The sequence below is a fragment of the Phalacrocorax carbo genome, chromosome 29 (genome assembly GCF_963921805.1).
Source record: "Phalacrocorax carbo chromosome 29, bPhaCar2.1, whole genome shotgun sequence".
Lineage (NCBI taxonomy): Eukaryota > Metazoa > Chordata > Aves > Suliformes > Phalacrocoracidae > Phalacrocorax > Phalacrocorax carbo.
In genome coordinates, this window is record NC_087541.1 from 672,482 (window position 1) to 697,839 (window position 25,358).

At 70.7% G+C, this 25,358-nt stretch overlaps 2 protein-coding genes and 1 long non-coding RNA gene across 3 annotated transcripts in view; 2 read left to right on the top strand and 1 right to left on the bottom strand.

Annotated features, from left to right (window-relative positions):
• The first annotated feature begins 6,727 nt into the window (after window positions 1-6,727).
• On the top strand, window positions 6,728-7,129 carry LOC135318317 (uncharacterized). The gene is made up of 2 exons (XR_010376586.1): window positions 6,728-6,839; window positions 6,976-7,129. It is a non-coding gene; the product is annotated as an uncharacterized LOC135318317 (long non-coding RNA).
• Window positions 7,130-7,250: 121 nt separating this feature from the next.
• PAGR1 (PAXIP1 associated glutamate rich protein 1) lies at window positions 7,251-9,675 on the bottom strand. Its single transcript, XM_064475494.1, is given in 4 exon segments — window positions 7,251-7,445; window positions 7,555-7,637; window positions 9,310-9,576; window positions 9,578-9,675. Coding segments are annotated over 4 exon segments (627 nt in total). The 5' UTR covers window positions 9,670-9,675; the 3' UTR covers window positions 7,251-7,260.
• A 5,901-nt stretch (window positions 9,676-15,576) lies between these two features.
• The window catches only part of LOC135318271 (serine/threonine-protein kinase TAO2-like), an 11,006-nt gene continuing 1,224 nt past the window's right edge, over window positions 15,577-25,358 (top strand). The window contains exons 1-12 of the mRNA XM_064475433.1: window positions 15,577-15,758; window positions 17,311-17,382; window positions 17,936-18,037; window positions 18,851-18,896; window positions 19,007-19,103; window positions 21,027-21,140; window positions 21,241-21,332; window positions 21,422-21,515; window positions 23,346-23,427; window positions 23,527-23,706; window positions 24,680-24,871; window positions 25,162-25,338. Coding sequence (XP_064331503.1) covers window positions 15,639-15,758; window positions 17,311-17,382; window positions 17,936-18,037; window positions 18,851-18,896; window positions 19,007-19,103; window positions 21,027-21,140; window positions 21,241-21,332; window positions 21,422-21,515; window positions 23,346-23,427; window positions 23,527-23,706; window positions 24,680-24,871; window positions 25,162-25,338 — 1,368 coding nt within the window. The 5' untranslated portion in view covers window positions 15,577-15,638. The remainder of the gene's footprint in view (window positions 15,759-17,310; window positions 17,383-17,935; window positions 18,038-18,850; window positions 18,897-19,006; window positions 19,104-21,026; window positions 21,141-21,240; window positions 21,333-21,421; window positions 21,516-23,345; window positions 23,428-23,526; window positions 23,707-24,679; window positions 24,872-25,161; window positions 25,339-25,358) is intronic.

Here is a 25,358-nt window from a genome sequence, read left to right on the forward strand (position 1 = left end):
GCGCGCGGCGGGGCGGGAGGCGCTATTGGCTGGCGGCGCCGGAAGCCCCGCCCCACCCGCGCGGCGCGAAGGCGGCGATGGCGGCCGGGAGCGATCGCGGCGGCCCCGGGTGAGGCGACGGCGCGGGGGGTTGTGGGATATTGGGGGTCCCTCGGGGGGGCGCGGGGGGTTGTGGGATATTGGGGGTCCCTCGGGGGGCGCGGGGGTTGTGGATATTGGGGGTCCCTCGGGGGGGCGCGGGGGGTTGTGGGATATTGGGGGTCCCTCGGGGGGGGCGCGGGGGGTTGTGGGATATTGGGGGGGACCCCGGGGGGGGGCGCGGGGGGTTGTGGGATATTGGGGGGACCCCGGGGGGGCGCGGGGGGTTGTGGGATATTGGGGGGACCCCGCGGGATGGGGGGGGGGCGCGGGGGGTTGTGGGATATTGGGGGGACCCCGGGGGGGGCGCGGGGGGTTGTGGGATATTGGGGGTCCCTCGGGGGGGGCGCGGGGGGTTGTGGGATATTGGGGGGACCCCGGGGGGGCGCGGGGGGTTGTGGGATATTGGGGGGACCCCGGGGGGGGCGCGGGGGGTTGTGGGATATTGGGGGTCCCCGGGGGGGGCGCGGGGGGTTGTGGGATATTGGGGGACCCTCGGGGGGGGCGCGGGGGGTTGTGGGATATTGGGGGGACCCCGGGGGGGGCGCGGGGGGTTGTGGGATATTGGGGGGGACCCCGCGGGATGGGGGGGGGCGCGGGGGGTTCTGGGATACGCTGTGACAACCCCCCCCCCCACCCCGTAGGGAGCCGCCGCTGATTGGAGGATCCGCGAAGGGGCGGAGACGGCGCGGGGGGGCGGGGCGAGGGGAGACCACGCCCCCCCGGCTCCGCCCCCGCCTGGCAATGGGGTGAAACCCGGCGAAAATGGGGGCGGGGGGGGAGGGGAGGGGCGAGGGGGGGGCGAGGAGGAGGAGGAGGAGGAGGAGGAGGGGGGGAGGAGGAGGAGGAGGAGGGGGGGGAGGAAGAGAGGCCGCTCCCGAAGAATGGGGTGAAAAAGGGCAAAAAAAAGGGCTGAGCCCCAAAAGGGGGAAAAAAACTGGGAGAAACGGGGCGAAACGGGGCGGGATCGAGAGCGAGGAGGGGGAGGGGGGGGAGGAGGAGGAGGAGGAAGAGCAGGAGGAGGAAGAAGGAGAGGAAAAAGGCACAAAGCGGCTCGTAAAAAATGGGGTGGAAAAGGGCAAAATCAAGACTGAGCCCAAGACAGGGAAAAAACTGCTCAAAAATGGGGTGAAAAGGGGCAAAATCGAGAGCGAGGAGGAGGAGGAGGACGAGAACAAGGATGAAGATCAGGAGGAGGAAGGAGACACAAAGCGGCTCGTAAAAAATGGGGTGAAAAAAGGGCAAAATAAAGACTGAACCCAAGAAGGACAAAAAGCCGCTCAAAAATAGGGCGAAAAGGGGCAGAATCGAGAGCGAGGAGGAGGAGGATGAAGAGGAGGATGAAGAGGAGGAGGATGAGATCAGGAGAAGGGAGGAGGATGAAGATCAGGAGGAGGAAGGAGACACGAAGCCGCTCGCAAAAATTGGGGCGAAAACAGGCCAAAAAAAGGACTGAGCCTGAGAAAAGCTCTGTGAGAAACGGGGCGAAAAGGGGCAAAATCGAGAGCGAGGAGGAGGAGGAGGAAGAGGAGGAGGAAGAAGAGGAAGAAAGCACAAAGCGGCTCGTAGAAATTGGGGGAAAAAAGGGCAAAATAAAGACTGAGGCCAAGAAGGAGAAAAAGCCGCTGAAAAATGGGGCGAAAAGGGGCAAAATCGAGAGCGAGGAGGAGGAGGAGGAGGAGGATGAAGAGGAAGAAGAGGTGAAGGACCCGCCCCGGAAAAACGGGGTGAAAAAGGGCAAAAAGAGGAGCGAGAAGAACCGAGCTGTGAAAAACGGGGCGAAAAGGGTGAAATTGGAGAGGGAGAAGAAGAGGAAGAGGAGGAGGAGGAGGAGGAAGAGGAGGAAGAGGAGGAGGAGGAAGGCGACGAGCCGGCACCGGCAAAACGGGCTCAGAAAGGGCAGAAACGGGCCGAGGAGGAGGAGGAGGAGCGGGCAGGGAGGAAGGCCGAGGCCGAAGAGCGCCCGGGGGGCGGGGAAGAGGAAGAGGAGCCGGGACTCGTCCTCCTCCTCCTCCTCCTCCTCTTCCTCGCTGGAGGAGGAAGAGCGGCGCCCCCCCCGCAAGGTAACCAGTGCGCCCAGTGAGGGGGGGTTTGGGGGGCACTGGGGGCGTTTGGGGGGGTCTCAGGGGGGGTTCGGGGGGTCTGAGGGGGCGTTTGGGGCGTCTGGGGGGGGTGAGGTGGGGGTTTGGGGGGTCTGAGGGGGCGTTTGGGGGGTCTGAGGGGGGGTTTGGGGGTCTGAGGGGGCGTTCGGGGGGTCTGAGGGGGGGTTCGGGGGGTCTGAGGGGGGGTTCGGGGGTCTGAGGGGGGTTCGGGGGGTCTGAGGGGGGTTCGGGGGTCTGAGGGGGGTTCGGGGGGTCTGAGGGGGCGTTTGGGGGGTCTGAGGGGGGGTTCGGGGGTCTGAGGGGGGGTTCGGGGGGTCTGAGGGGGCGTTTGGGGGGTCTGAGGGGGGGTTCGGGGGTCTGAGGGGGGGTTCGGGGGGTCTGAGGGGGCGTTTGGGGGGTCTGAGGGGGGGTTCGGGGGGTCTGAGGGGGTGTTTGGGGGTCTGAGGGGGCGTTTGGGGGGTCTGAGGGGGGGTTCGGGGGGTCTGAGGGGGGGTTCGGGGGGTCTGAGGGGGGGTTCGGGGGTCTGAGGGGGGGTTTGGGGGTCTGAGGCGGGGTTCGGGGGGTCTGAGGGGGCGTTCGGGGGGTCTGAGGTGGGGTTCGGGGGTCTGAGGGGGGGTTTGGGGGGTCTGAGGCGGGGTTCGGGGGTCTGAGGGGGGGTTTGGGGGGTCTGAGGGGGCGTTCGGGGGGTCTGAGGGGGGGTTGGGGGGGTCTGAGGGGGCGTTTGGGGGGTCTGAGGGGGGGTTCGGGGGGTCTGAGGGGGGTTTGGGGGTCTGAGGGGGCGTTTGGGGGGTCTGAGGGGGGGTTCGGGGGGTCTGAGGGGGGGTTCGGGGGGTCTGAGGGGGCGTTTGGGGGTCTGAGGTGGGGTTCGGGGGGTCTGGGGGGGGTTCGGGGGTCTGAGGGGGGTTCGGGGGGTCTCAGGGGGCGTTTGGGGGGTCTGGGGGGGGTGAGGTGGGGTTCGGGGGGTCTGAGGGGGGATTCAGGGGGTCTGAGGGGGCGTTTGGGGCGTCTGAGGGGGGGTTCGGGGGGTCTGAGGGGGCGTTTGGGGGGTCTAAGGGGGGGTTCGGGGGTCTGAGGGGGGGTTCGGGGGGTCTGAGGGGGGGTTTGGGGGGTCTGAGGGGGGGTTCGGGGGGTCTGAGGGGGGGTTTGGGGGTCTGAGGGGGCGTTTGGGGGGTCTGAGGGGGGGTTCGGGGGGTCTGAGGGGGGGTTCGGGGGGTCTGAGGGGGCGTTTGGGGGGTCTGAGGTGGGGTTCGGGGGGTCTGGGGGGGGTTCGGGGTCTGAGGGGGGGTTCGGGGGGTCTCAGGGGGCGTTTGGGGGGTCTGGGGGGGGTGAGGTGGGGTTCGGGGGGTCTGAGGGGGGATTCATGGGGTCTGAGGGGGCGTTTGGGGCGTCTGAGGGGGGGTTCGGGGGGTCTGAGGGGCGTTTGGGGGGTCTGAGGGGGGGTGAGGGGGGTCTGAGGGGGGGTTTGGGGGTCTGAGGGGGGGTTCGGGGGGTCTGAGGGGGGATTCAGGGGGTCTGAGGGGGCGTTTGGGGGGTCTGAGGGGGCGTTGGGGGTCTGAGGGGGGGTTCGGGGGGTCTGAGGGGGGGTTCGGGGGGTCTGAGGGGGCGTTTGGGGGGTCTGAGGCGGGGTTCGGGGGTCTGAGGGGGGGTTCGGGGGGTCTGAGGGGGCGTTTGGGGGGTCTGAGGTGGGGTTCGGGGGGTCTGGGGGGGGTTCGGGGGTCTGAGGGGGGGTTCGGGGGGGTCTCAGGGGGCGTTTGGGGGGTCTGGGGGGGGTGAGGTGGGTTCGGGGGGTCTGAGGGGGGATTCAGGGGGTCTGAGGGGGCGTTTGGGGGGTCTGAGGGGGGTTCGGGGGGTCTGAGGGGGCGTTTGGGGGGTCTGAGGGGGGTTCGGGGGGTCTGAGGGGGGGGTTCGGGGGTCTGAGGGGGGGTTTGGGGGGTCTGAGGGGGGGTTCGGGGGGTCTGAGGGGGTGTTTGGGGGGTCTAAGGGGGGGTTCGGGGGTCTGAGGGGGGGTTCGGGGGGTCTGAGGGGGGGTTCGGGGGGTCTGAGGGGGGTTGGGGGGGTCTGAGGGGGGGTTCGGGGGGTCTGAGGGGGGGTTGGGGGGGTCTGAGGGGGGGGTTTGGGGGGTCTGAGGGGGGGTTCGGGGGGTCTGAGGGGGCGTTTGGGGGGTCTGAGGGGGCGTTTGGGGGGTCTGAGGGGGGGGTTCGGGGGGTCTGAGGGGGGGTTTGGGGGTCTGAGGGGGGGTTCGGGGGGTCTGAGAGGGGGTTCGGGGGGTCTGAGGGGGGGTTCGGGGGGTCTGAGGGGGGGTTCGGGGGGTTTGAGGGGGCGTTTGGGGGCTCTGAGGGGGGGTTCAGGGGGTCTGACAGGGGGTTCGGGGGGTCTCAGGGGCGTTTGGGGGGTCTCGGGGGGGGGTTGGGAGCAATTTAGGGGATCGCTGGGTATTTAGGAGGGTCTTTAATCCTGGGGGGGGCTCAGAAGGTGAATTTGGGGGGGCGGGAGGGGACTCGGGGGGGCAGGGGGGGACTCGGGGGGGGGGCACTGGGGGGCTGGGGGGGTATCGCGGGGCGGGGCCCCGCGGGTGCAGCCTCCCACGCCCCCCCCCCGCCCCCCCGCAGGTGTCGGGGCGCGGCGGGGGGGGACCCCCCGGCCCTGCGGCGCCTCAAGGGGTACCTGCGGGCCTGTGGGGCGCGCCCCAACTACAAGAAGCTCCTGGGGGGCTGCCGCAGCCTGCGCGAGAGGGTCGGGGTGCTGCGGGGGGAGCTGCGGGCCCTCGGCCTCACCGGTGCGGGGCGGGGGGCTGCGGTGGGGGGCTGCGGGGGGAGCTGCGGGCCCTCGGCCTCACCGGTGCGGGGCGGGGGGCTGCGGTGGGGGGCGGGAGGGGGGGCTGCGGGGCCCTCGGCCTCACCGGTGCGGGGCGGGGGGCTGCGGTGGGGGGCGGGAGGGGGGGCTGCGGGGGGAGCTGCGGGCCCTCGGCCTCACCGGTGCGGGGCGGGGGGCTGCGGTGGGGGGCGGGAGGGGGGCTGCGGGGGGAGCTGCGGGCCCTCGGCCTCACCGGTGCGGGGCGGGGGCTGCGGTGGGGGGGCTACGGTGGGGTGGGAGGGGGCTGCGGGGGCTGAGAGGGGGAACTTGGGGGGCTACGGTGAGTGGGAGGGGGGATGTGGGGGCTACGAGGAGTGGGAGGGGGGATGTGGGGGGCTATGGGGGGTGGGAGGGGGGATATGGGGGACTACGAGGGGTGGGAGGGGGGACGTGGGGGGCTACGGCGGGTGGGAGGGGGGACGTGGGGGGCTGCGGCGTGTGGAAGGGGGAACTTGGGGGGCTACAGGGGGTGGGAGGGGGAATTTGTGGGGTGGGAGGGGGATTTTGGGGGGCTACAGGGGGTGGAGGGGGAATTTGTGGGGTGGGAGGGGGGATATGGGGGGCTACGGGGGGTGGGAGGAGGGATGTGGGGGGAGCTGCGGGCCCTCGGCCTCACCGATGCGGGGCGGGGGGCTGCGGGGGGCGGGAGGGGGGATGTGGGGGGTGACAGGGGGAACTTGGGGGGCTACAGGAAGTGGGAGGGGGGATATGGGGGGCTACGGGGGGTGGGAGGGGGGATGTGGGGGGACTACGGGGGGTGGGAGGGGGGACGTGGGGGGCTGCGGCGTGTGGGAGGGGGAACTTGGGGGGCTACAGGGGGTGGAGGGGGAATTTGTGGCATGGGAGGGGGGCTGTGGGGGGCTACCAGATGTGGGAGGGGGGTTGTGGGGGGTGGGAGGGGGGGATATGGGGGGTGGGAGGGGGACTTTGGGGGGGCTACAGGGGGTGGGAGGGGGGGATGTGGGGGTGGGAGGGGGGCTGTGGCAGGGGGCAATTTGGGAGGTGGGGAGGGAGGATATGGGGCCTACAGGGGGTGGGAGGGGGATTTTGGGGGGCTACAGGGGGTGGAGGGGGAATTTGTGGGGTGGGAGGGGGATTTTGGGGGGCTACCAGATGTGGGAGGGGGGTTGTGGGGGGTGGGAGAGGGGATATGGGGGGCTACGGGGGGGTGGGAGGGGGGGCTGCGGGGGGCAGGAGGGGACTTTCGGGTGTGGGAGGGGGCTGGGGGGGATTTGGGGGGTCATCGGGGGGTTTGGGGGGGTCTGCGGGGCGCAGGAGGGGGTTTTGGGGGGGATTTTGAGGGGTTGGAGGGGCGTTTTGGTGGGCAGGAGGGGGGATTTGGGGGGGCTGGGAGGGGGTTTGGGGGCGGCCTAGAGGGGTCGGGCGGGGTTGGGAGGGGGTTTGGGGTGCACTGGAGGGGTCACTGGGGGGGGTGGGGGGTCATTTTGGGGTACGGGGGGCATTTTGGGGGAGGGGGGGGGGCTGAAATGGCTTATTCCACACGCTCGGGGGCGGGGGGGGAGCGATTTGGAGGGGGGGGTCTGAGGGGGCGCTGAATGAGGCTGGGGGTGGGGGGGTGTGGGGGGGGTTACTGGGGGGGGGGTGTGGCTTTTTGGGGGTGCCTTTGACCCCTCCCCACCCCCCAGGACCCCCCCTCTTTGGCTCGCTGCCGGCGCCTCAAACGCCGCCGGGAAGAAGCGGCCGAGCTGGCGGCGCTCGACGTCGCCAACATCCTCCCCACGCCCGGTAACGACACCCCCCACCCCCCCCAAAAAAAACACCCCCCACCCCCCAAAAAAAACACCCCCCACCCCCCAAAAAAAAACACCCCCCAAAAAAACACCCCCCAAATCCTTACCCTCCCCCTGCTTTAAACCCACAGGTCGAACCCGGAGGCGAAACCCGTGGAACCCCCAAACCCCCCCCGGGGAGAAAATCGGGGGGTCCCCCCCCCCCTCCCCCCCCAGTCGACTGGTCCCGGCTTCGGGGCGTCATTAGCTCCGACGGCGAGAGCGAGTGACCCCCCCCCCCCCCCCCACCAACCCCCTCCCCAAAATTAAAAACTCCTCGTTTCCAAGGTTTTATGCCTCAAAAAACGTGGGGTTTTTTTTGAGTTTTTAAGTGGTTTTGGCGGGGGGTTAAAGATGGGGGGGGGTGGGGGGGGGGGTTAATACTTGCGCTGGTGAAGAAAAAAACCGGGGGGTCTTTTTGGGGGGGGGGGGTCGTCTCCTTCCAGCTGGAAAAGGTCCCTCCCCGTCCGGAGAATCTGTTCTTCTAATTTTTTATGGCGTTTCATATCGGATAAAACTTTATCGAGGCGCGCCTCCCGCTTCTGCCCGCGGCTGGGGGGGCCTGGAGGGGGGGCACGGCGGGGTTGGAGGCGGCGCCGCCCAGGTTGGGGGTTTCCCGCCCAAAATGGGGGGGGGGGGTTGGGGAGGGGGTTTGGGGAGGGGGGCCTTACCCGGGGCTCGGCGGCGGTCGATGAGGGAGCTCTTAGGGGCGACGGGCTCGTCGTCGAAGTCGAACTCGGTGGCGACGGGCGGCCTGGAGGGGGGAGAGGGGCCTTACCCGGGGGTCGGGGGCGGCGGGGGGCGGCGGGGGGCGGCGGGGGGCACCATCGGGAGGGGGGTCGCGAGGCGTGAGAGCTGCGGGGGGGGATTCTGGAAGTAAGGAAGCGCGAGGCGGGGAGTCGCGAGGTGGACGAGTCGTGGAGTGAGTGAACCGCCAGGGAGGTCGTCGAGCCGCGAGGGAAATGGCGACCTAAGCCGTGAGGTAAATCGCGAGGGAAATCGCGAGGGAAATCGCGAGGGAAATCGGGAGGGAAACGGCGAGGGAAATGGCGAGGGAAACGGCGAGGGAAATGGCGAGGGAAATCGGGAGGGAAACGGCGAGGGAAATCGGGAGGGAAACGGCGAGGGAAATGGCGAGGGAAATCGGGAGGGAAACGGCGAGGGAAACGGCGAGGGAAATGGCGACCTAAGCAGTGAGGTAAATCGCGAGCTAAGCCATGAGATAAATCATGAGGTAAATCGCGAGCTAAGCCGTGAGGTAAATCGTGAGGCCGTGAGGTAAATTGTGAGGTAAATCATGAGGTAAATCGTGAGGCCGTGAGGTAAATTGTGAGGTAAATCATGAGGTAAATCGTGAGGCAAGTCGCGAGCTAAGCCGTGAGATAAATTGTGAAGTCAATCATGAGGTAAATCGCGAGCTAAGCCATGAGGTAAATTGTGAGGTAAATCGTGAGGTAAATTGTGAGGTAAATCATGAGGTAAATCGTGAGGCCGTGAGGTAAATTGTGAGGTAAATCATGAGGTAAATCATGACGCAAGTCGCGAGCTAAGCCGTGAGATAAATTGTGAGGTCAATCATGAGGTAAATCGCGAGCTAAGCCGTGAGGTAAATCATGAGGTAAATCGCAACCTAAGCCATGAGGTAAATTGTGAGGTAAGCCGTGAGGTAAATTGTGAGGTACATCATGAGGTAAATCGTGAGGCCGTGAGGTAAATTGTGAGGTAAATCATGAGTTAAATCGTGAGGTAAATCGCGAGCTAAGCCGTGAGGTAAATTGTGAGGTAAATCGTGAGGTAAATCGCGAGCTAAGCCGTGAGGTAGACTGTGAGGTAAATCGTGAGTTAAATCGTGAGGTAAATCACGAGCTAAGCCGTGAGGTAAACTGTGAGGTAAATCGTGAGGTAAATCGCGACCTAAGCCATGAGGTAAACTGTGAGGTAAATCGTGAGGTAAATTGTGAGGTAAATCATGAGGTAAATCATGAGGCCGTGAGGTAAATCGTGAGGTAAATCGTGAGGTAAATCGTGAGGTAAATCGTGAGGTAAATCGTGAGGTAAAGCGTGAGGTAAAGCGTGAGGTAAAGCGTGAGCTAAGCCGTGAGATAAATTGTGAGGCAAATCATGAGGTAAATCGCAAGCTAAGCCGCGAGGTAAATTGTGAGGTACATCGCGAGCTAAGCTGTGAGGTAAATCGCGAGGTAAGCCGTGAGGTAAACTGTGAGGTAAGCCGTGAGATAAATTGTGAGATAAATCGTGAGCTAAGCCGTGAGCTAAGCCGTGAGGTAAATGGCGAGGTAAATGGCGACCTAAGCCGTGAGGTAAACAGCGAGGTAAAACGACAACATTTCCCCTAAAAAAAAAAACCACGCCAAAAAAAAAAAAAAAAAAAAAGGGTGGGTGGGATGTGGGGAATTTTTGTCTCTTACTTCTCCTCCTCCTCCTCCTCGCTCTCGGGCTGCCCGGCCGAGCGCGGCTCCTCCTCGCTGTCGGGCTCCGGGGTGGGCGCGCGCCGGGGCAGCGGGACGTGCCGCAGCGGGAGGCTGCCCTGGTCGGCGATGAGCTCGTAGAGCCGCCGGATATCGGCGGGAGGGGGAAGCCATCCCTCGGGGGGTTCCCCTTCCTCCTCGCTCCAAGGAACCCCCCAGTCCTCCTCCTCTTCCTCGCCGAGGGGCGAGGGGGGCGGGCGGCGGGCGGCTCTCGCCGGCGCTGGCGGCCGGGGGGTCGGTGACGGCGAGGGAGCGGAGCCCCGACGTCACCTCCGACGCGTCCTCCGGCGGCGCCGTCATGGCCGCCTGCGGGGGGCGGGCCGGTGTCACACAGCGGCCCCCAGAAACGCCGGGATTCGCCCCAAAAAATGGGCATGGGGCTAAAGGTGATCCCGGTGTCGCCGTGGCCACCAAGGGGGGTCCTGAGGTGGTGCTGCCGCCCTCAAGGCCACCGTTTTAATGTCTAAGGTGGTCCTGGTGACCCCCTTGGCCACCAAATTGAGCCCCCCAGGGCCACCCTGGTGTCCCCACGGCTACCAAATTCTCCCTGTAGCCACCAAATTGAGCCCTGAGGCAATCTGACCACCTACAATGGCCACTGTTTTAAGGTCTAAGGTGGTCCTGGTGACCCCGTGGCCACCTAATTCAGCTTTGAGGTGATCCTTGTGGCCACCAAATTGAGCCCAAGGCCACCCCGGTGTCCCCACGGCTACCAAATTCTCCCTGTGGCCACCAAATTGAGCCCTGAGGCAATCTGGCCACCTACAATGGCCACCGTTTTAAGGTCTAAGGTGGTCCTGGTGACCCTGTGGCCGCCAAATTGAGCCCTCAGGTCACCAAATTCTCCCTGTGGCCACCAAATTGAGCCCTGAGGCGATCAGCCACCTACAATGGCCACCGTTTTAAGGTCTAAGTTAGTCTTGGTGACCCCGTGGCCACCAAATTCAGCCCTGAGGTGATCCTTGTGGCCACCAAATTGAGCCCTCAGGCCACCAAATTGAGCCCTGAGGTGAACCCGATGACCCCGTGGCCACCAAGGTGAGCACTGAGGTGGTCCTGCTGCCCTCAAGGCCACCGATTTAAGGTCTAAGGTGGTCCTGGTGTCCCCGTGGCCACCAAATTCAGCCCCGAGGCCACCAAATTGAAGCCTGAGGCGATCGGGCCACCTACAATGGCCACCGTTTTAAGGTCTAAGGTGGTCCTGGTGACCCCGTGGCCACCTAATTCAGCTTTGAGGTGATCCCTGTGGCCACCAAATTGAGCCCCGAGGTGGTCCTGGTGACCCCGTGGCCACCAAATCGAGCCCCAAGGCCACCCCAGTGTCCCCGTGGCCACCAAGGTGGGTCCTGAAGTGGTCCTGCCACCTCAAGGCCACCATTTAAAGGTCTAACGTGGTCCTGGTGTCCCCATGGCCACCAAATTGAGGCCTGAGGCCACCAAATTGTCCCTGTGGCCACCAAGTTGAGCCCTGAGGCGATCGGGCCACCTACAATGGCCGCCATTTTAACGCCTGAGGTGATCCCGCCAGCCCTGAGCCCCCCCCCACCCCCCCGGCCGCCATCTTGGGTCCCGGCGCCGCCATTTTGAACCCCGACGCCGCCCCCCCTCCCCCTCCCAAACCCCGCCCCCGCCATTTCCAGCCCGTCACGCACCCCCAGCCCCCCCCCCCCCGCACCCCCCGCACCCGCTACCCCCGCACCGCCCCCCCCCCGCGTCCCCTCCCCGCACTCACCCTCCTCGGGCTCCCCCGGGACCGGCGAGGTCAGGGACGGGACCCTCAGCCCCCGCCCGCCATTTTTTCTTCCCGCTCCCGCCTTCCACCGGCTCCCGACTGCGCATGCGCGGGGGGAGCAACACGCTTGCGCAGGGCGGCGCCGGTGTGGTGTGCGCATGCGCGGCGCCGGAAGACTCCGCGGTCCCGCCCCTTTGCCCACGTGTTTGTGCGAGGCCGCACCCTCTTCCGCCCACGGCGCATGCGCGGGGGGAGGAAGTCGGTGTGTAACCGTTAATTAAGATGGATATTTTTTGCTTTATTGCTCTGAAATCCAAGCGAATGGGCCCAAAATTAGGGTGGGGGGACGGTCGGGGGCCTCTCCTCGGTGGGCGCGGCCCTTAAAGAGGTAAAAGGCGTGGGTGGGGCCTGCCTTAAAGGGGACGTCCGTGCCCCAACCGTAATAAAAATGAATAATTCATAAGTAAAAGAAATCAAGTAGTGTCTAAATAAAGTAATTAATGAGCCCGGGTGGAAGAAAGCTCGGGAGGAGGTGGCCCCACCTTATCGCCGCTTTAAGAGATGGTGTTGCCTCTTTAGAGAACGGGTGGGCCCCACCTTATCGCCGCTTTAAGAGATGGTGTTGCCTCTTTAGAGAACGGGTGGGCCCCACCTTATCGCCGCTTTAAGAGATGGTGTTGCCTCTTTAGAGAACGGGTGGGCCCCACCTTATCGCCGCTTTAAGGTACGGCGCTGCCCCTTTAAGAGGAGGCGGGCCCGCCGTGTCGCCGCTTTAAGGCCGCCCCGCCCCGCCCCGCCCCGCACTGATTGGCTCACTTGGTGTAACAGACGCAGGCGCCGCCAATCAGAGGGAGGAGAAGGAGGAGCGTGGCCAAGGTGGTTCTGCCGCCAGCCAATTGCCGGCTGGGACCTGCACGCTGCGCCACTGGGCGGCCAATCGGAAAGAGGGGCGGGAGGGCGAGGTCAGGGGAGCGGGAGAACCCCGAACACCCGCCCCGGGACCCCCTCATGGGCCTGCCCTAAGCCACGCCCACAGAGGGGCTTGGTCCCGCCCACAGAAGTTTGGCCCGCCCCTTCACGTGGCCCCGCCCCGTTGTGGCCCCGCCCCGCCTGCCAGTGGCCACGCCCATCGCCCTCTAGACCCCACCCACCGCAATGCAGACCGCACCCACAGCCCCTAGACCCCGCCCCTTTCTGCACCCCGCCCTCCATTAAAAGGCTGCCTGGTTTTGGCCCCGCCCACAACCCTCAGACCCCGCCCCTTCGCCCAGACACCGTCCAGGTTTTAACCCCGCCCCTTCCCCGGAAGCCCCGCCCCCAGCCGGGCTCTGGAAGCGGCGAGGAGGGGCGGGGCGTTGCCAAGGGGATGGGGCCCCGCCGACCAATCGCCGCTCGGGCAGGCACCGGCTCCACCCCCTCCCCTTCAGAATCAGCCAATCGGCTGCGCGTTGGGGGCGGCGCTACGGTCACGTGGGCGGCGCGGGGCCGCTCTAGGCCGCTGGAGGAACGCGGCTCTATGGTCTGCGGGGCTCCACAGCGCTCCCCCATCCCCCCACCTCCCGCCTCAGCCGCCCCCCACCGCGTCGGCTCAGCAGGGACGTCACGGGAGGAGGCGGTGACGTCACGGGGGACGTCACCCTCCCCCCCCCCCAGCCGATGCCGGCGCCGCCTCGGCCCGCTCCGACCCGCCCCCCTCGCCCCCGCCGCGGCCGCCGCCATTTTTCGCCCTCTCTCAGGAGCCGCTTCCCGCCATTCCCTCCCTTCTCCCCCTGCCCCCGCTCGGCGCATGCGCCGCCCCGATCCTGGCCCCGGCAACAGCGCCGCCGCCCAATCCCCGCCCGCCCTGCCCGCGCCGCCCCGCCCCCTCCCGCCCCCTCAGCGCTCCAGCCAATCGCCCGCTTCCTTCCCCACCGGCTCGCGCGCCCATTGGCCGAGATCACCCGCCCCGCGCACGCCCCGCCCACCTCCTGGCGGGCCCGCCCGCCCTGTGCCTTCACCCGCCGCCGATCTGCGCATGCGCGGAAGGGGGTCGGGGGCGCGGCGCGCATGCGCCGCAGGGCCCGCTCGGGCTGCCACTTCCGGTCCGGCCGCCAGCGCCATCTTAGATCCGGGGGCTCCCCCACCCCCTTCCCCGGGGGCTCCCCCCGCTCGCCGCCGCCGCCGCTTTGGGGTTAAAGCCCGGCTTTTTGGGTATCCCGGAGCCGCCCCTCCCCCCCCTCCCGGGAAGGAGGGATTCGGGGGGAGGTGGGGGCCCCCCCCCGGAGCTGGAGCCGCCCGGGGGGGGGGGGCGGACGAGGGGGGCTGGGCGACCCCCGCGGCCCGACGGAGCCGGAGCCGGAGCCGGTGAGGGGCGACCGGGGGCTTGGGGGGGGCCAGGGCCGGCGGCACTTGGGGGGCAGCGGCACTTGGGGGGCAGAGCCGGGGCCCTTGGGGCACTTGGGGCTCGGTAGGACTTGGGGGGCAGAGCCGGGGCCCTTGGGGCACTTGGGGCTCGGTAGGACTTGGGGGGCAGAGCCGGGGCCCTTGGGGCACTTGGGGGTCGGTAGGACTTGGGGGGCAGAGCCGGGGTACTTGGGGCTCGGTAGGACTTGGGGGGCAGAGCCGGGGCCCTTGGGGCACTTGGGGCAGTTTAGGACTTGGGGGGCAGAGCCGGGGCCCTTGGGGCACTTGGGGCTCGGTAGGACTTGGGGGGCAGAGCCGGGGCCCTTGGGGCACTTGGGGCTCGGTAGGACTTGGGGGGCAGAGCCGGGGCCCTTGGGGCACTTGGGGGTCGGTAGGACTTGGGGGGCAGAGCCGGGGCCCTTGGGGCACTGGTGGGGCAGACTCTGGGTCTCTTGGGGGGCAACGCTTGGGTCACTTATGGGATCTGTGGGGCACTTGGGGGGGGACCCTGGGGCAACTGTGGGGCAGAGCCTAGATCTTAAGTTCTCTTTAGCACTTGTGCTAAAGCACTTGGGGGGCAGCGCTTGGGTCTCTTGGGGGGCAGCGCTTGGGTCTCTTGTGGGATCTGTGGGGCAGAGCGTGGGGCACTTGGGGGGGCCCCATGGTCCCTTTTGGGAGAGAGCCTGAACCTTGGTCACTTGTGGGGCAGAGCCGGGGGCACTTGGGGGGCAGCAAGGCTTGTGGGGCAGAGCCTGGACCTTGAGTTCTCTTTAGCACTTGTGGGGCGGAGCGTGGGGCACTTGTGGGGCAGCGGGGCTTGGGGGGAGGGCCTGGACCCCAGGGACTCTTGTGGGGCAGCGCTTGGGTCGCTTGTGGATTCTGTGGGGCAGAATGTGGGTCACTTGGGGGGCAGAGCCTGAACCTCTGGAGCACTTGTGGGGCAGGGTGTGGGTCCCTTGGGGGCAGCGTGTGGGTCTCTTGTGGGGCAGTGCTTGGGTAGCTTGTGGGATCTGTGGGACCGAGTGTGGGTCACTTGGGGGGCAGAGCCTGGGGCCCTGGGTCACATGTGGGGCAGGGTGTGGGTCACGTGTGGGGCAGGGCCTGTACCCTTGGGTCAGTTGTGGGGCAGGGCGTGGGTCACTTGGGGGGCAGAGCCTGTACCCCTGGGTCAGTTGTGGGGCAGGGCGTGGGTCACTTGGGGGGCAGAGCCTGTACCCCTGGGTCAGTTGTGGGGCAGGGCGTGGGTCACGTGTGGGGCAGAGCCTGAACCTTGTGTCACGTGTGGGGCAGGGCGTGGGTCACGTGTGGGGCAGGGCCTGAACCTTGGGTCACTTGTGGGGCAGGGTGTGGGTCACGTGTGGGATCTGTGGGGCTGAGTGTGGGTCACTTGGGGGGCAGAGCCTGGGGCCTTGGGTCACTTGGGGGTCAGAGCCTGGTTCAGTTGTGGGGCAGGGTGTGGGTCACGTGTGGGGCAGAGCCTGTATCCCTGGGTCAGTTGTGGGGCAGAGCCTGCTTCAGTTGTGGGGCAGGGCCTGTATCCCTGGGTCACTTGGGGGGCAGAGCCTGCTTCAGTTGTGGGGCAGGGCCTGTATCCCTGGGTCACTTGGGGGGCAGAGCCTGCTTCAGTTGTGGGGCAGAGCCTGTATCCCTGGGTCACTTGGGGGGCAGAGCCTGGTTCAGTTGTGGGGCAGGGCGTGGGTCCCTTGTGGGGCAGAGCCCGAACCTTGGGTCACTTGGGGGGCAGGGCCTGGGTCACTTGGGGGGCAGAGCCTGCTTCAGTTGTGGGGCAGGGCATGGGTCACGTGTGGGGCAGAGCCCGAACCTTGGGTCACTTGGGGGGCAGGGCCTGGTTCAGTTGTGGGGCAGGGTGTGGGTCACGTGTGGGGCAGAGCCCGAACCTTGGGTCACTTGGGGGGCAGGGCCTGGTTCAGTTGTGGGGCAGGGCGTGGGTCACGTGTGGGGCAGAGCCCGAACCTTGGGTCACTTGGGGGGCAGGGCGTGGGTCACGTGTGGGGCAGAGCCTGCACCCAAGCCACCCCCCCCGCCAGCAGCAGCACTCGGGTGACCCGTGGGGCCCCCCTGCGCCCCGTGGGGCAGCCCTGGCTGACGCGCGGCTCTGCCCCACGGCCGCTGTGGGGCGGGGGCAGGCGCCGCCATGCCCTGGGGACGCCCGCGGGGCCCCCCCGGGGCCGGGCTCTTCCTGCAGGGGGACCCCGAGCGGCTCTTCGGGGACCTGCGCGAGATCGGCCACGGCAGCTTCGGCGCCGTCTACTTCGTGAGTGCCCCACAAGTGCCCCCCCGCGCCCCACGGGTGCCCCCACGCACACCCCCGAGCCCCACAAGTGCCCCCACAAACACCCCGTGCCCCACGGGGGCCCCCCCGCGCCCCACAAGTGCCCACCACACACACCATGTGCCCCACAGAGGCCCACCCGTGCCCCACAAGTGCCCCCACAAACACCCCGTGCCCCACGGGGGCCCCCCCGCGCCCCACAAGTGCCCCCACACACACCCCCGGGTGCCCCCCTGCTCCCCACAAGTGCCCTCACAAACACCCGGTGCCCCCCTGCTCCCCACAAGTGCCCCCACAAACACCCCGTGCCCCACGGGGGCCCCCCCGCGCCCCACAAGTGCCCGCCACACACACCATGTGCCCCACGGGGGCCCACCCGTGCCCCACAAGTGCCCCCACACACACCCCCGGGTGCCCCCCTGCTCCCCACAAGTGCCCCCACACACACCCCCGTGCCCCCCGGATGCCCCCCTGCGCCCCACAAGTGCCCCACACACACACCCCGCGCCCCACGGGGGCCCCCCCCACGGCCCCCCCCATGCCCCCACACACACCCCGTGCCCCACGGGTGCCCCCCCGTGCCCCCACTCACACCCCCGCGCCCCACGGGTGCCCCCCACACACACCCCGCGCCCCACGGGTGCCCCCACATGGGTGCCTCATAGGTGCCCCCCTGCGCCCCATGAGTGCCCCTCCGCGCCCCATGAGTGTCCCCACACCCCCCTGAGCCCCACAAGTGCCCCCACAAACACCCCGTGCCCCATGGGGGCCCCCCCGCGCCCCACAAGTGCCCCCACACACACCCCCGGGTGCCCCCCTGCTCCCCACAAGTGCCCCCACAAACACCCGGTGCCCCCCTGCTCCCCACAAGTGCCCCCACAAACACCCCGTGCCCCACGGGGGCCCCCCCGCGCCCCACAAGTGCCCCCACACACACCCCCGGGTGCCCCCCTGCTCCCCACAAGTGCCCCCACAAACACCCGGTGCCCCCCTGCTCCCCACAAGTGCCCCCACAAACACCCCGTGCCCCCCGGATGCCCCCCTGCGCCCCACAAGTGCCCCCCACACACACCCCGCGCCCCACGGGGGCCCCCCCACGGCCCCCCCCATGCCCCCACACACACTCCGTGCCCCACGGGTGCCCCCCCCCCACCCCCCACAAGTGCCCCCCCACACACCCCACACCTCACGGGTGCCCCTCCCGCGCCCCACGGGTGCCCCCCCGTGCCCCCACTCACACCCCCGCGCCCCACGGGTGCCCCCACACACCCCGCGTCCCACAAGTGCCCCCACATGGGTGCCTCATAGGTGCCCCCCCGCGCCCCATGAGTGCCCCACACCCCCCCACACACCCCCGTGTCCCACGGGTGCCCCCCCCACACACACCCCGTGCCCCACAGGTGCCCCCACACACACTCTGCGCCCCACGGGTGCCCTCAAACACACCCCCGTGCCCCACAAGTGCCCCCTACACACCCCCCGCGCCCCCCAAGTGCCCCCCGCGCCCCCCGTCTGTCCGTCCCTCCCCCCGCAGGCGCGGGACAGGCGGACGAGCGAGGTGGTGGCCATCAAGAAGATGTGCTACGGCGGGAAGCAGTCCAATGAGGTGGGAGGCCCCGCCCCCGGGTGGGGAGGCCCCGCCCCTTCCCCTCCCGGGTGGGGAGGCCCCGCCCCTTCCCCTCCCGGGTGGGGAGGCCCCGCCCCTTCCCCTCCCGGGTGGGGAGGCCCCGCCCCTTCCCCTCCCGGGTGGGGAGGCCCCGCCCCTTGCCCTCCCGGGTGGGGAGGCCCCGCCCCCAGAGAGGCAGGCCCCGCCCCCTTTGCCCCCCTCCAGGGTGGGGAGGCCCTGCTCCCCTTTCCCCTGATGGGAGACCCCGCCCCCAGAGAGGCAGGCCACGCCCCCCTTTTCCCCTGGGTGGGGAGGTCACGCCCCCTCCCCCCTGGGTGCAGAGACCCCGCCCCCAGAGAGGAAGGCCCCGCCCCCTTTGCCCCCCTCCTGGGTGCGGAGACCCCGCCCCCCTTTTCCCCCGGGTGCGTAGGCCACGCCCCCCGGGTGCAGAGACCCCGCCCCCAGAGAGGGAGGCCCCGCCCCCTTTGCCCCCTCCTGGGTGGGGAGGCCCCGCCCCACGCCGGCCCCGCCCCACGCCGGCCCCGCCCCACAGAAGTGGCAGGACATCGTGAAGGAGGTGCAGCTGCTGCAGCGCCTGCGTCACCCCAACACCATCGAGTTCAAGGGCTGTTACCTGCGCGGCCACACGGCCTGGGTGAGCCCCCCACGTGTGGGGCGGGGGCGGGGGCCCTCCTTCGGGGGGTCCTGGGGGGCGGCGGGACCCACAGGAGGGGCTGGGGGCTCCCTTGGGGGATGTAGGGGGCGTCTTGGGGGGCAGCGGGGCTCGTAGGTGTGGGGTGAGGGGGTGTCGGGACCCATAGGTGTGGGGCTGCGGGGTTCCTTGGGGGCTGTAGGGGGGGTGTTGGGTGGCAGCGGGACCCACAGGAGGGGCGGGGGCGTTTTTTGGGGGGTGTTGGGACCCACAGATGTGGGGCACGGGGACAGTCGGGAGGCATGAGACCCATACATATGGGGCTGGGGGATTATCAGGACTCACAGATGAGGGTCAGGGGAGCAGCTGGGGGGTGCCAGGACCCACAGATGTGGCGCGGGGGGCAGTTGGGGGGCACCAGGACCCCCAGATGTGGGGCAGGGGGGCAGTTGGGCGGTGCAAGGACCCCCAGATGTGGGGCAGGGGGGCAGTTGGGGGGTGCCAGGACCCACAGATGTGGCGCAGGGGGGCAGTTGTGGGCTAGTTGGGAAACACAGATGTGGGGCGGGGGACAGTTGGGCGGTGCCAGGACCCCCAGATGTGGGGCAGGGGGGCAGTTGGGCGGTGCCAGAACCCACAGATGTGGGGCAGGGGGGCAGTTGGGAGGCACGGGCCCCATAACCGGGCCCTGGTGGCGCTTTGACAGTGGGGCAAACCCCCCATAGCGCGGCCCTGACGTGGGGTCGGGCCCTGCCCCACGGCAAGACTTGGGGGGCAGCTGTGGGGCAGGCGCTGACCCCTCTCTCCCCCCCCAAGCTGGTCATGGAGTATTGCCTGGGCTCGGCCTCCGACCTGCTGGAGGGTGAGTGGCGGCGCCGTGGGGCGGCAGCGCCGTGGGGCGGCGGCGCCGTGGGGCGGTGCCGTGGGGCGCCCCACGGCTGCCCCTGCCCCACGCCGCTCCTGCCCCCCAAGCGCACAAGAAGCCGCTGCAGGAGGGGGAGATCGCGGCCATCACGCACGGGGCGCTGCGGGGCCTGGCCTACCTGCACGGCCACGACGTCATCCACAGGTGTGTGACCCACGGCGCGACCCACGGCTGCCCCGCGGCGCGGCCCGGGGCTCGCTCTGCCCCATGGTGCGACTCACGGCATGACCCACGGCGCGGCCCGGGGCTCGCGCTGTCCCTCCTCTGCCCCACGGCGCGGCCCGGGGCTCGCGCTGTCCCTCCTCTGCCCCACAGTGTGACCCACGGCGCGGCCCGGGGCTCGCGCTGTCCCTCCTCTGCCCCACGGTGTGACCCACGGCGCGGCCCGGGGCTCGCGCTGTCCCTCCTCTGCCCCACGGTGTGACCCACGGCGCGGCCCGGGGCTCGCGCTGTCCCTCCTCTGCCCCACGGTGTGACCCACGGCGCGGCCCGGGGCTCGCGCTGTCCCTCCTCTGCCCCACGGTGTGACCCACGGCGCGGCCCGGGGCTCGCGCTGTCCCTCCTCTGCCCCACGGCGCGGCCCGGGGCTCGCGCTGTCCCTCCTCTGCCCCACGGCTGCCCCACGTCGTGACCCACAGCACGGCCCAGGGCTTGCTCTGCGCCACAGCGCGACCCACAGCTGCCCCACAGCACAGCCCAGGGCTTGCACTGTCCCTCCTCTGCCCCACGGCGCGACCCCCGGCTGCCCCACAGCACAGCCCAAGGCTTGCACTGTCCCTCCTCTGCCCCACGGCACAACCCGGGGCTCGCTCTGCCCCATGGCTGCCCCATGGCGCGACCCACGGCCGCCCCGTGGCGCAGCCCGGGGCTCACACTGTCCTTCCTCTGCCCCACGGCTGCCCCATGGCGTGACCTGGGGCTCGCGCTGTCCCTTCTCTGCCCCACGGCGTGACCCACAGCGCAGCCCGGGGCTCGCTTTGCCCCACGGCACGACCCACGGCGCAGCCTGGGGCTCACACCGTGATTCTGACCCACGGCTGCCCCACGGCGTGACCCACAGCTTGCGCTGTCCTTTCTCTGCCTCGCGCCTGCCCCACAGCACAACCCACGGCTGCCCCACAGCGCGACCCAGGGCTCACACTGTCCCTCTTCTGCCCCATGGCTGCCCCACGGCACACCCTGGGCCTCGTGCTGTCCCTTCTGTGCCCCACGGCTGCCCCATAGCGTGCCCCGGCCTCTGCCCGCCCCACATCTGCCCCACATTCGCCTGTCCCTCCGCGTGTGTGTTCCCGGCGCCCCACGGATCCCCTCCCCCACCCCACTGATCCCCCTTTCTCTGCCCCACCGGCCCCTCCCCCGCCCCACTGATCCCCCTCCCCCACCCCACCGGCCCCTCCCCCCACTGGCCCCCCTTTTCCCACCCCCTCCCCTTGACCCCTCTGCTGCTGCTCCCCTCCCCCACCCTGTTGACCCCTCCCCCGATTCCTCCCCTCCCCCACTGACCCCCCTTCCCCCACTGACCCCTCCCCCACCCCGACCCCTCCCCCACTGACCCCTTCCCCCCACCGACCCCTCCCCGACCCCTCCCCCACTGACCCCCCTTCCCCCCACCAACCCCTCCCCCACCCCCGACCCCTCCCCTCCCCCACTGACCCACCTACCCCACCGACCCCTCCCCCACCCTGTTGACCCCTCCCCCGACTCCTCCCCTCCCCCACTGACCCCCTTCCCCCACCGACCCCACCCCGACCCCTCCCCCATTGACCCCCTTTTCCCCCCCCACCCTTCCCTCCCTCCTCCCCTGCCCCACCCCTCCCCCACCCCGCTGCCCCTCCCCTTTTTTCCCCGCCCCCTCCCCCCACCGGCCCCTCCCCCACCACTGACCCCTCCCCCACCCACCCCCCCCCCGCCCCATTGACCTCCCTTTTCCTCCCCCCACCCCCCCTTCCCCACCCTTTCCCCCCGGCCCCCCCACCCTTTCCCCCCGGCCCCTCCCCCACCCCCGCCCCTCCCCCACCCCGCCCCTCCCCCCGCCCCTCCCCCCGCCCCTCCCCCGCCCCCCTTTAGGGACGTCAAAGCCGGCAACATCCTGCTGACGGCGCCGGGCGAGGTGAAACTGGGCGATTTCGGGTCGGCCTCCGTCGTGGCGCCGGCCAATTCCTTCGTGGGGACGCCCTATTGGTGAGGGAGGCGCCCCTCCCCCTTCCCCTCCGCCCCCACACTTGTGGGGCTCAGCCCCATAGCGGGGGCGGGGCTTAAATCCCCCCCCCCCCCCCCCCAGGATGGCGCCCGAGGTGATCCTGGCCATGGACGAGGGTCGCTACGACGGCAAAGCCGACGTCTGGTCCTTGGGCATCACCTGCATCGAGCTGGGTGAGGGGCTTGGGGGGCGCTGGGGGGGGCGGCCGGGGAGGTGTGGGGCTGCCCCACATGTCTCCCCCCTCCCCCCCGCCCCCCACAAGCCGAGCGGAAGCCGCCCCTCTTCAACATGAACGCCATGAGCGCCCTGTACCACATCGCCCAGAGCGAGGCCCCCGCGCTGCCCGAGGGACGCTGGTGCGCAGAGACCCCCCCCCCCAAATCCCCCCCGCCCCCCCACCCCGCCCCCCAACCCCCCGCCCCCCCCCCGCGCCCCCAAACCCCCCCCCCGCCCCCCAAAACCTCCCCAAACCCGCCCCCTGGGGCCCCAAACTGCCTCAGAATGGCCCCAAAACCCCCCCCAAACCACCCTCCAGACCCCCAAACCCCCCCCCCAAACCCCCCCCGCGCCCCCCCAAACCCCCCCGGGCCCCCCAAACCCCCCCGGCCCCCCCCAAACCCCCCCCGCGCCCCCAAAACCTCCCGAACCCACCCTCGAATGCCCCAAACTGCCTCCGAATGGCACCAAACTGCCTCAAAATCCCTCCCCAAAACCCCCCCAGACCCCCCCCAAATCGCACCCTGAAACCCCCCCGGCCCCCCCAAACCTCCCTGAGCCCCCCCCCAGCCCCCCCCGGCCCCCCCAAACCTCCCCAAAACCCCCCCCCAGAATCCCCCAAACTCCCTCAAAATTCCCCCAAAGTCCCTCCCAACCCCTCCCCCACCCCCCAGACCCCTCCCCCACCCCACAGGCCCCTCCAGACCCCTCCCCACCCCCCAGACCCCTCCCCCACCCCACAGGCCCCTCCCAGACCCCTCCCCCACCCCCCAGACCCCTCCCCACCCCCCAAACCTCTCCCAGACCCCTCCCCCACTCCCCAGACCCCTCCCCCACCCCCCAAACCCCTCCCGGACCCCGCCCCCACCCCCCGGCTGCCCCTCTCAGACCCCTCCCCCACCTCCCAGACCCCTCCCCCACCCCCCAAACCTCTCCCGGACCCCTCCCCCACCCCCCGGGCCCCTCCCGGACCCCTCCCCCACCCCCAGACCCCTCCCGGACCCCTCCCCCACCCCCCAAACCCCTCCCAGACCCCTCCCCCACCCCCCGGCCGCCCCTCTCAGACCCCTCCCCCACCTCCCAGACCCCTCCCCCACCCCCCAAACCCCTCCCGGGCCCCTCCCCCACCCCCCAGACCCCTCCCCCACCCCCCGGGCCCCTCCCCCACCCCCCAGACCCCTCCCGGACCCCTCCCCCACCCCCGAAACCCCTCCCGGACCCCTCCCCCACCCCCAGACCCCTCCCAGACCCCTCCCCCACCCCCAGACCCCTCCCCCACCCCCCAGACCCCTCCCCCACCCCCAGACCCCTCCCGGACCCCTCCCCCACCCCCAGACCCCTCCCAGACCCCTCCCCAGACCCCTCCCGGACCCCTCCCCCGCCCCCCAGACCCCTCCCCCACCCCCCAGACCCCTCCCGGACCCCTCCCCCACCCCCCAGACCCCTCCCGGACCCCTCCCCCACCCCCCAGACCCCCTCCCCCACCCCCCAGACCCCTCCCGGACCCCTCCCCCACCCCCCGGGCCCCTCCCCCACCCCCCAGACCCCTCCCCCAGACCCCTCCCAGACCCCTCCCCCACCCCCCAGACCCCTCCCCCACCCCCCAGACCCCTCCCGGACCCCTCCCCCACCCCCCGGGCCCCTCCCCCAGACCCCTCCCCCACCCCCCAAACCCCTCCCGGACCCCTCCCCCACCCCCCGGGCCCCTCCCCCACCTCCCAGACCCCTCCCCCAGACCCCTCCCAGACCCCTCCCCCACCCCACAGGCCCCTCCCAGACCCCTCCCCCACCCCCCAGACCCCTCCCCCACCCCCCGGGCCCCTCCCCCACCTCCCAGACCCCTCCCCCAGACCCCTCCCAGACCCCTCCCCCACCCCACAGGCCCCTCCCAGACCCCTCCCCCACCCCCCAGACCCCTCCCCCACCCCCCGGGCCCCTCCCCCACCCCCCGGCCGCCCCTCCCCCCGCAGGTCGGAGCTCTTCCGCCAGTTCGTGGCCTCCTGCCTGCAGAAGCCGCCCCCCCAGCGCCCCCCCTCCCGCCTCCTCCTGCAGGTAACGCCCCTCCCCCACCCGCCCCCGCCCCCCGCCGGGGCCCCTCCCCCGCGCCCCCTCCCCCAACGCCGCCCCCCTGCCCCTGCCCCTCCCCCACAGCACCCCTTCCTGCTCCGCCCGCGCCCCCCCGGCGTCGTCGCCCGCCTCCTGCGCCGCGCCCGCGCCGCCGCCCCTCCCCCACGCCGCCGCGGGCTGGGGGGGCTGCTCCGCGGGCCCGATCCTGGCGGCGGCGACGATGACGACGACGACGAGGAGGATGATGACGACGACGAGGAGGAGGTGACGAAGGCTCCTGCCCTGCGGGGGGGTTTGGGGGGGGGGCGTTTAGGGTACCGTGGGGCGGCTCCCAGGGGTCTCGGGGGTGTCCCTGGGGGTCCCTGTCACCTCCCTGGGGGTCCCTGGGGGTCCCTGTCCCCTCCTGGGGGTCCCTGGGGGTCCCTGTCACCTCCCTGGGGGTCCCTGGGGGTCCCTGGGGGTCCCTGTCCCCTCCCTGGGGGTCCCTGGGGGTCCCTGTCCCCTCCCGGGGGGTCCCTGGGGTCCCTGTCACCTCCCTGGGGGTCCCTGGGGGTCCCTGTCCCCTCCCTGGGGGGTCCCTGGGGGTCCCTGTCACCTCTCTGGGGGTCCCTGGGGGTCCCTGTCCCCTCCCACGGGGTCCCTGGGGGTCCCTGTCACCTCCCTGGGGGTCCCTGGGGGTCCCTGGGGGTCCCTGTCCCCTCCCTGGGGGGTCCCTGGGGGTCCCTGTCCCCTCCCTGGGGGTCCCTGGGGGTCCCTGTCACCTCCCGGGGGGTCCCTGGGGGTCCCTGTCACCTCCCTGGGGGTCCCTGGGGGTCCCTGGGGGTCCCTGTCCCCTCCCTGGGGGGTCCCTGGGGGTCCCTGTCCCCTCCCGGGGGGTCCCTGGGGGTCCCTGTCCCCTCCCACGGGGTCCCTGGGGGTCCCTGTCCCCTCCCTGGGGGGTCCCTGGGGGTCCCTGGGGGTCCCTGTCCCCTCCCTGGGGGGTCCCTGGGGGTCCCTGGGGGTCCCTGTCCCCTCCCTGGGGGGTCCCTGGGGGTCCCTGGGGGTCCCTGTCCCCTCCCTGGGGGTCCCTGTCCCCTCCCTGGGGGTCCCTGGGGGTCCCTGTCACCTCCCGGGGGGTCCCTGGGGGTCCCTGTCCCCTCCCTGGGGGGTCCCTGGGGGTCCCTGTCACCCCCTGGAGCTCTGGGGGATCCCCGTGTCCCCCCCCGTGACCCCCCTGACCCCCCCCCCCCACTGGCAGGAGGCGGAGCCGTCGGGCAGCACCGAGCGCAGCCATTGGCCGCCCAGCGCGTCCGTCAGCGCCTCCAGCAGCGGCACCAGCCTGGGCGACGCCTCCGAGGAGGAGGAGGAGGGGCGGGGGGAGGGGGAGGAAGGCCCCGAGACCCCCCCGCTGCAGGACGGGGAGACCCTGGGCGCCCCCCACGGCCCCGACGTGAGCTGGGGGGGGAGGGGAGGGGGGAGGGGCACCCTGGGGGGGGGAGGGGCGGGTTGGGGGGGGCGGGGCACCCCGGGGGGGGATGGGGGGGGAGGGGCACTGGGAGGGGTTGGGGGGACATGGGGGGGGGGGGGAGGGGGTGGCACCGCAAGGGGGGGTGGGGGGATGCGGGGGGGGGGATGGGGGGCTCGGCGCCGGCCTATCAGCATCGGGGATGTTGGTGGCGCAGCTCCGCCCCCCGCGGGGCGGGGCCTGACCCACACACCCCCCATTTCTTCCCCCCGCAGCCCCCCGACGGCCTCGGCGCCCCCCCGGCCCCGCCCCCGCCCCTCCCCCCGCTGGAGGAGGGCCTGAGGGCGGAGCTCGCCCAGCTCCGCCCCTGCCCCGCCCCCGAGAGCCCGCCCCAGGCCGACGAGGTGGGAGGGGCTTCGGAGGGTGTGGCTGGGTGGGAGGGGCTTGCGTGGGTGTGGTCGGGGAGCCACGC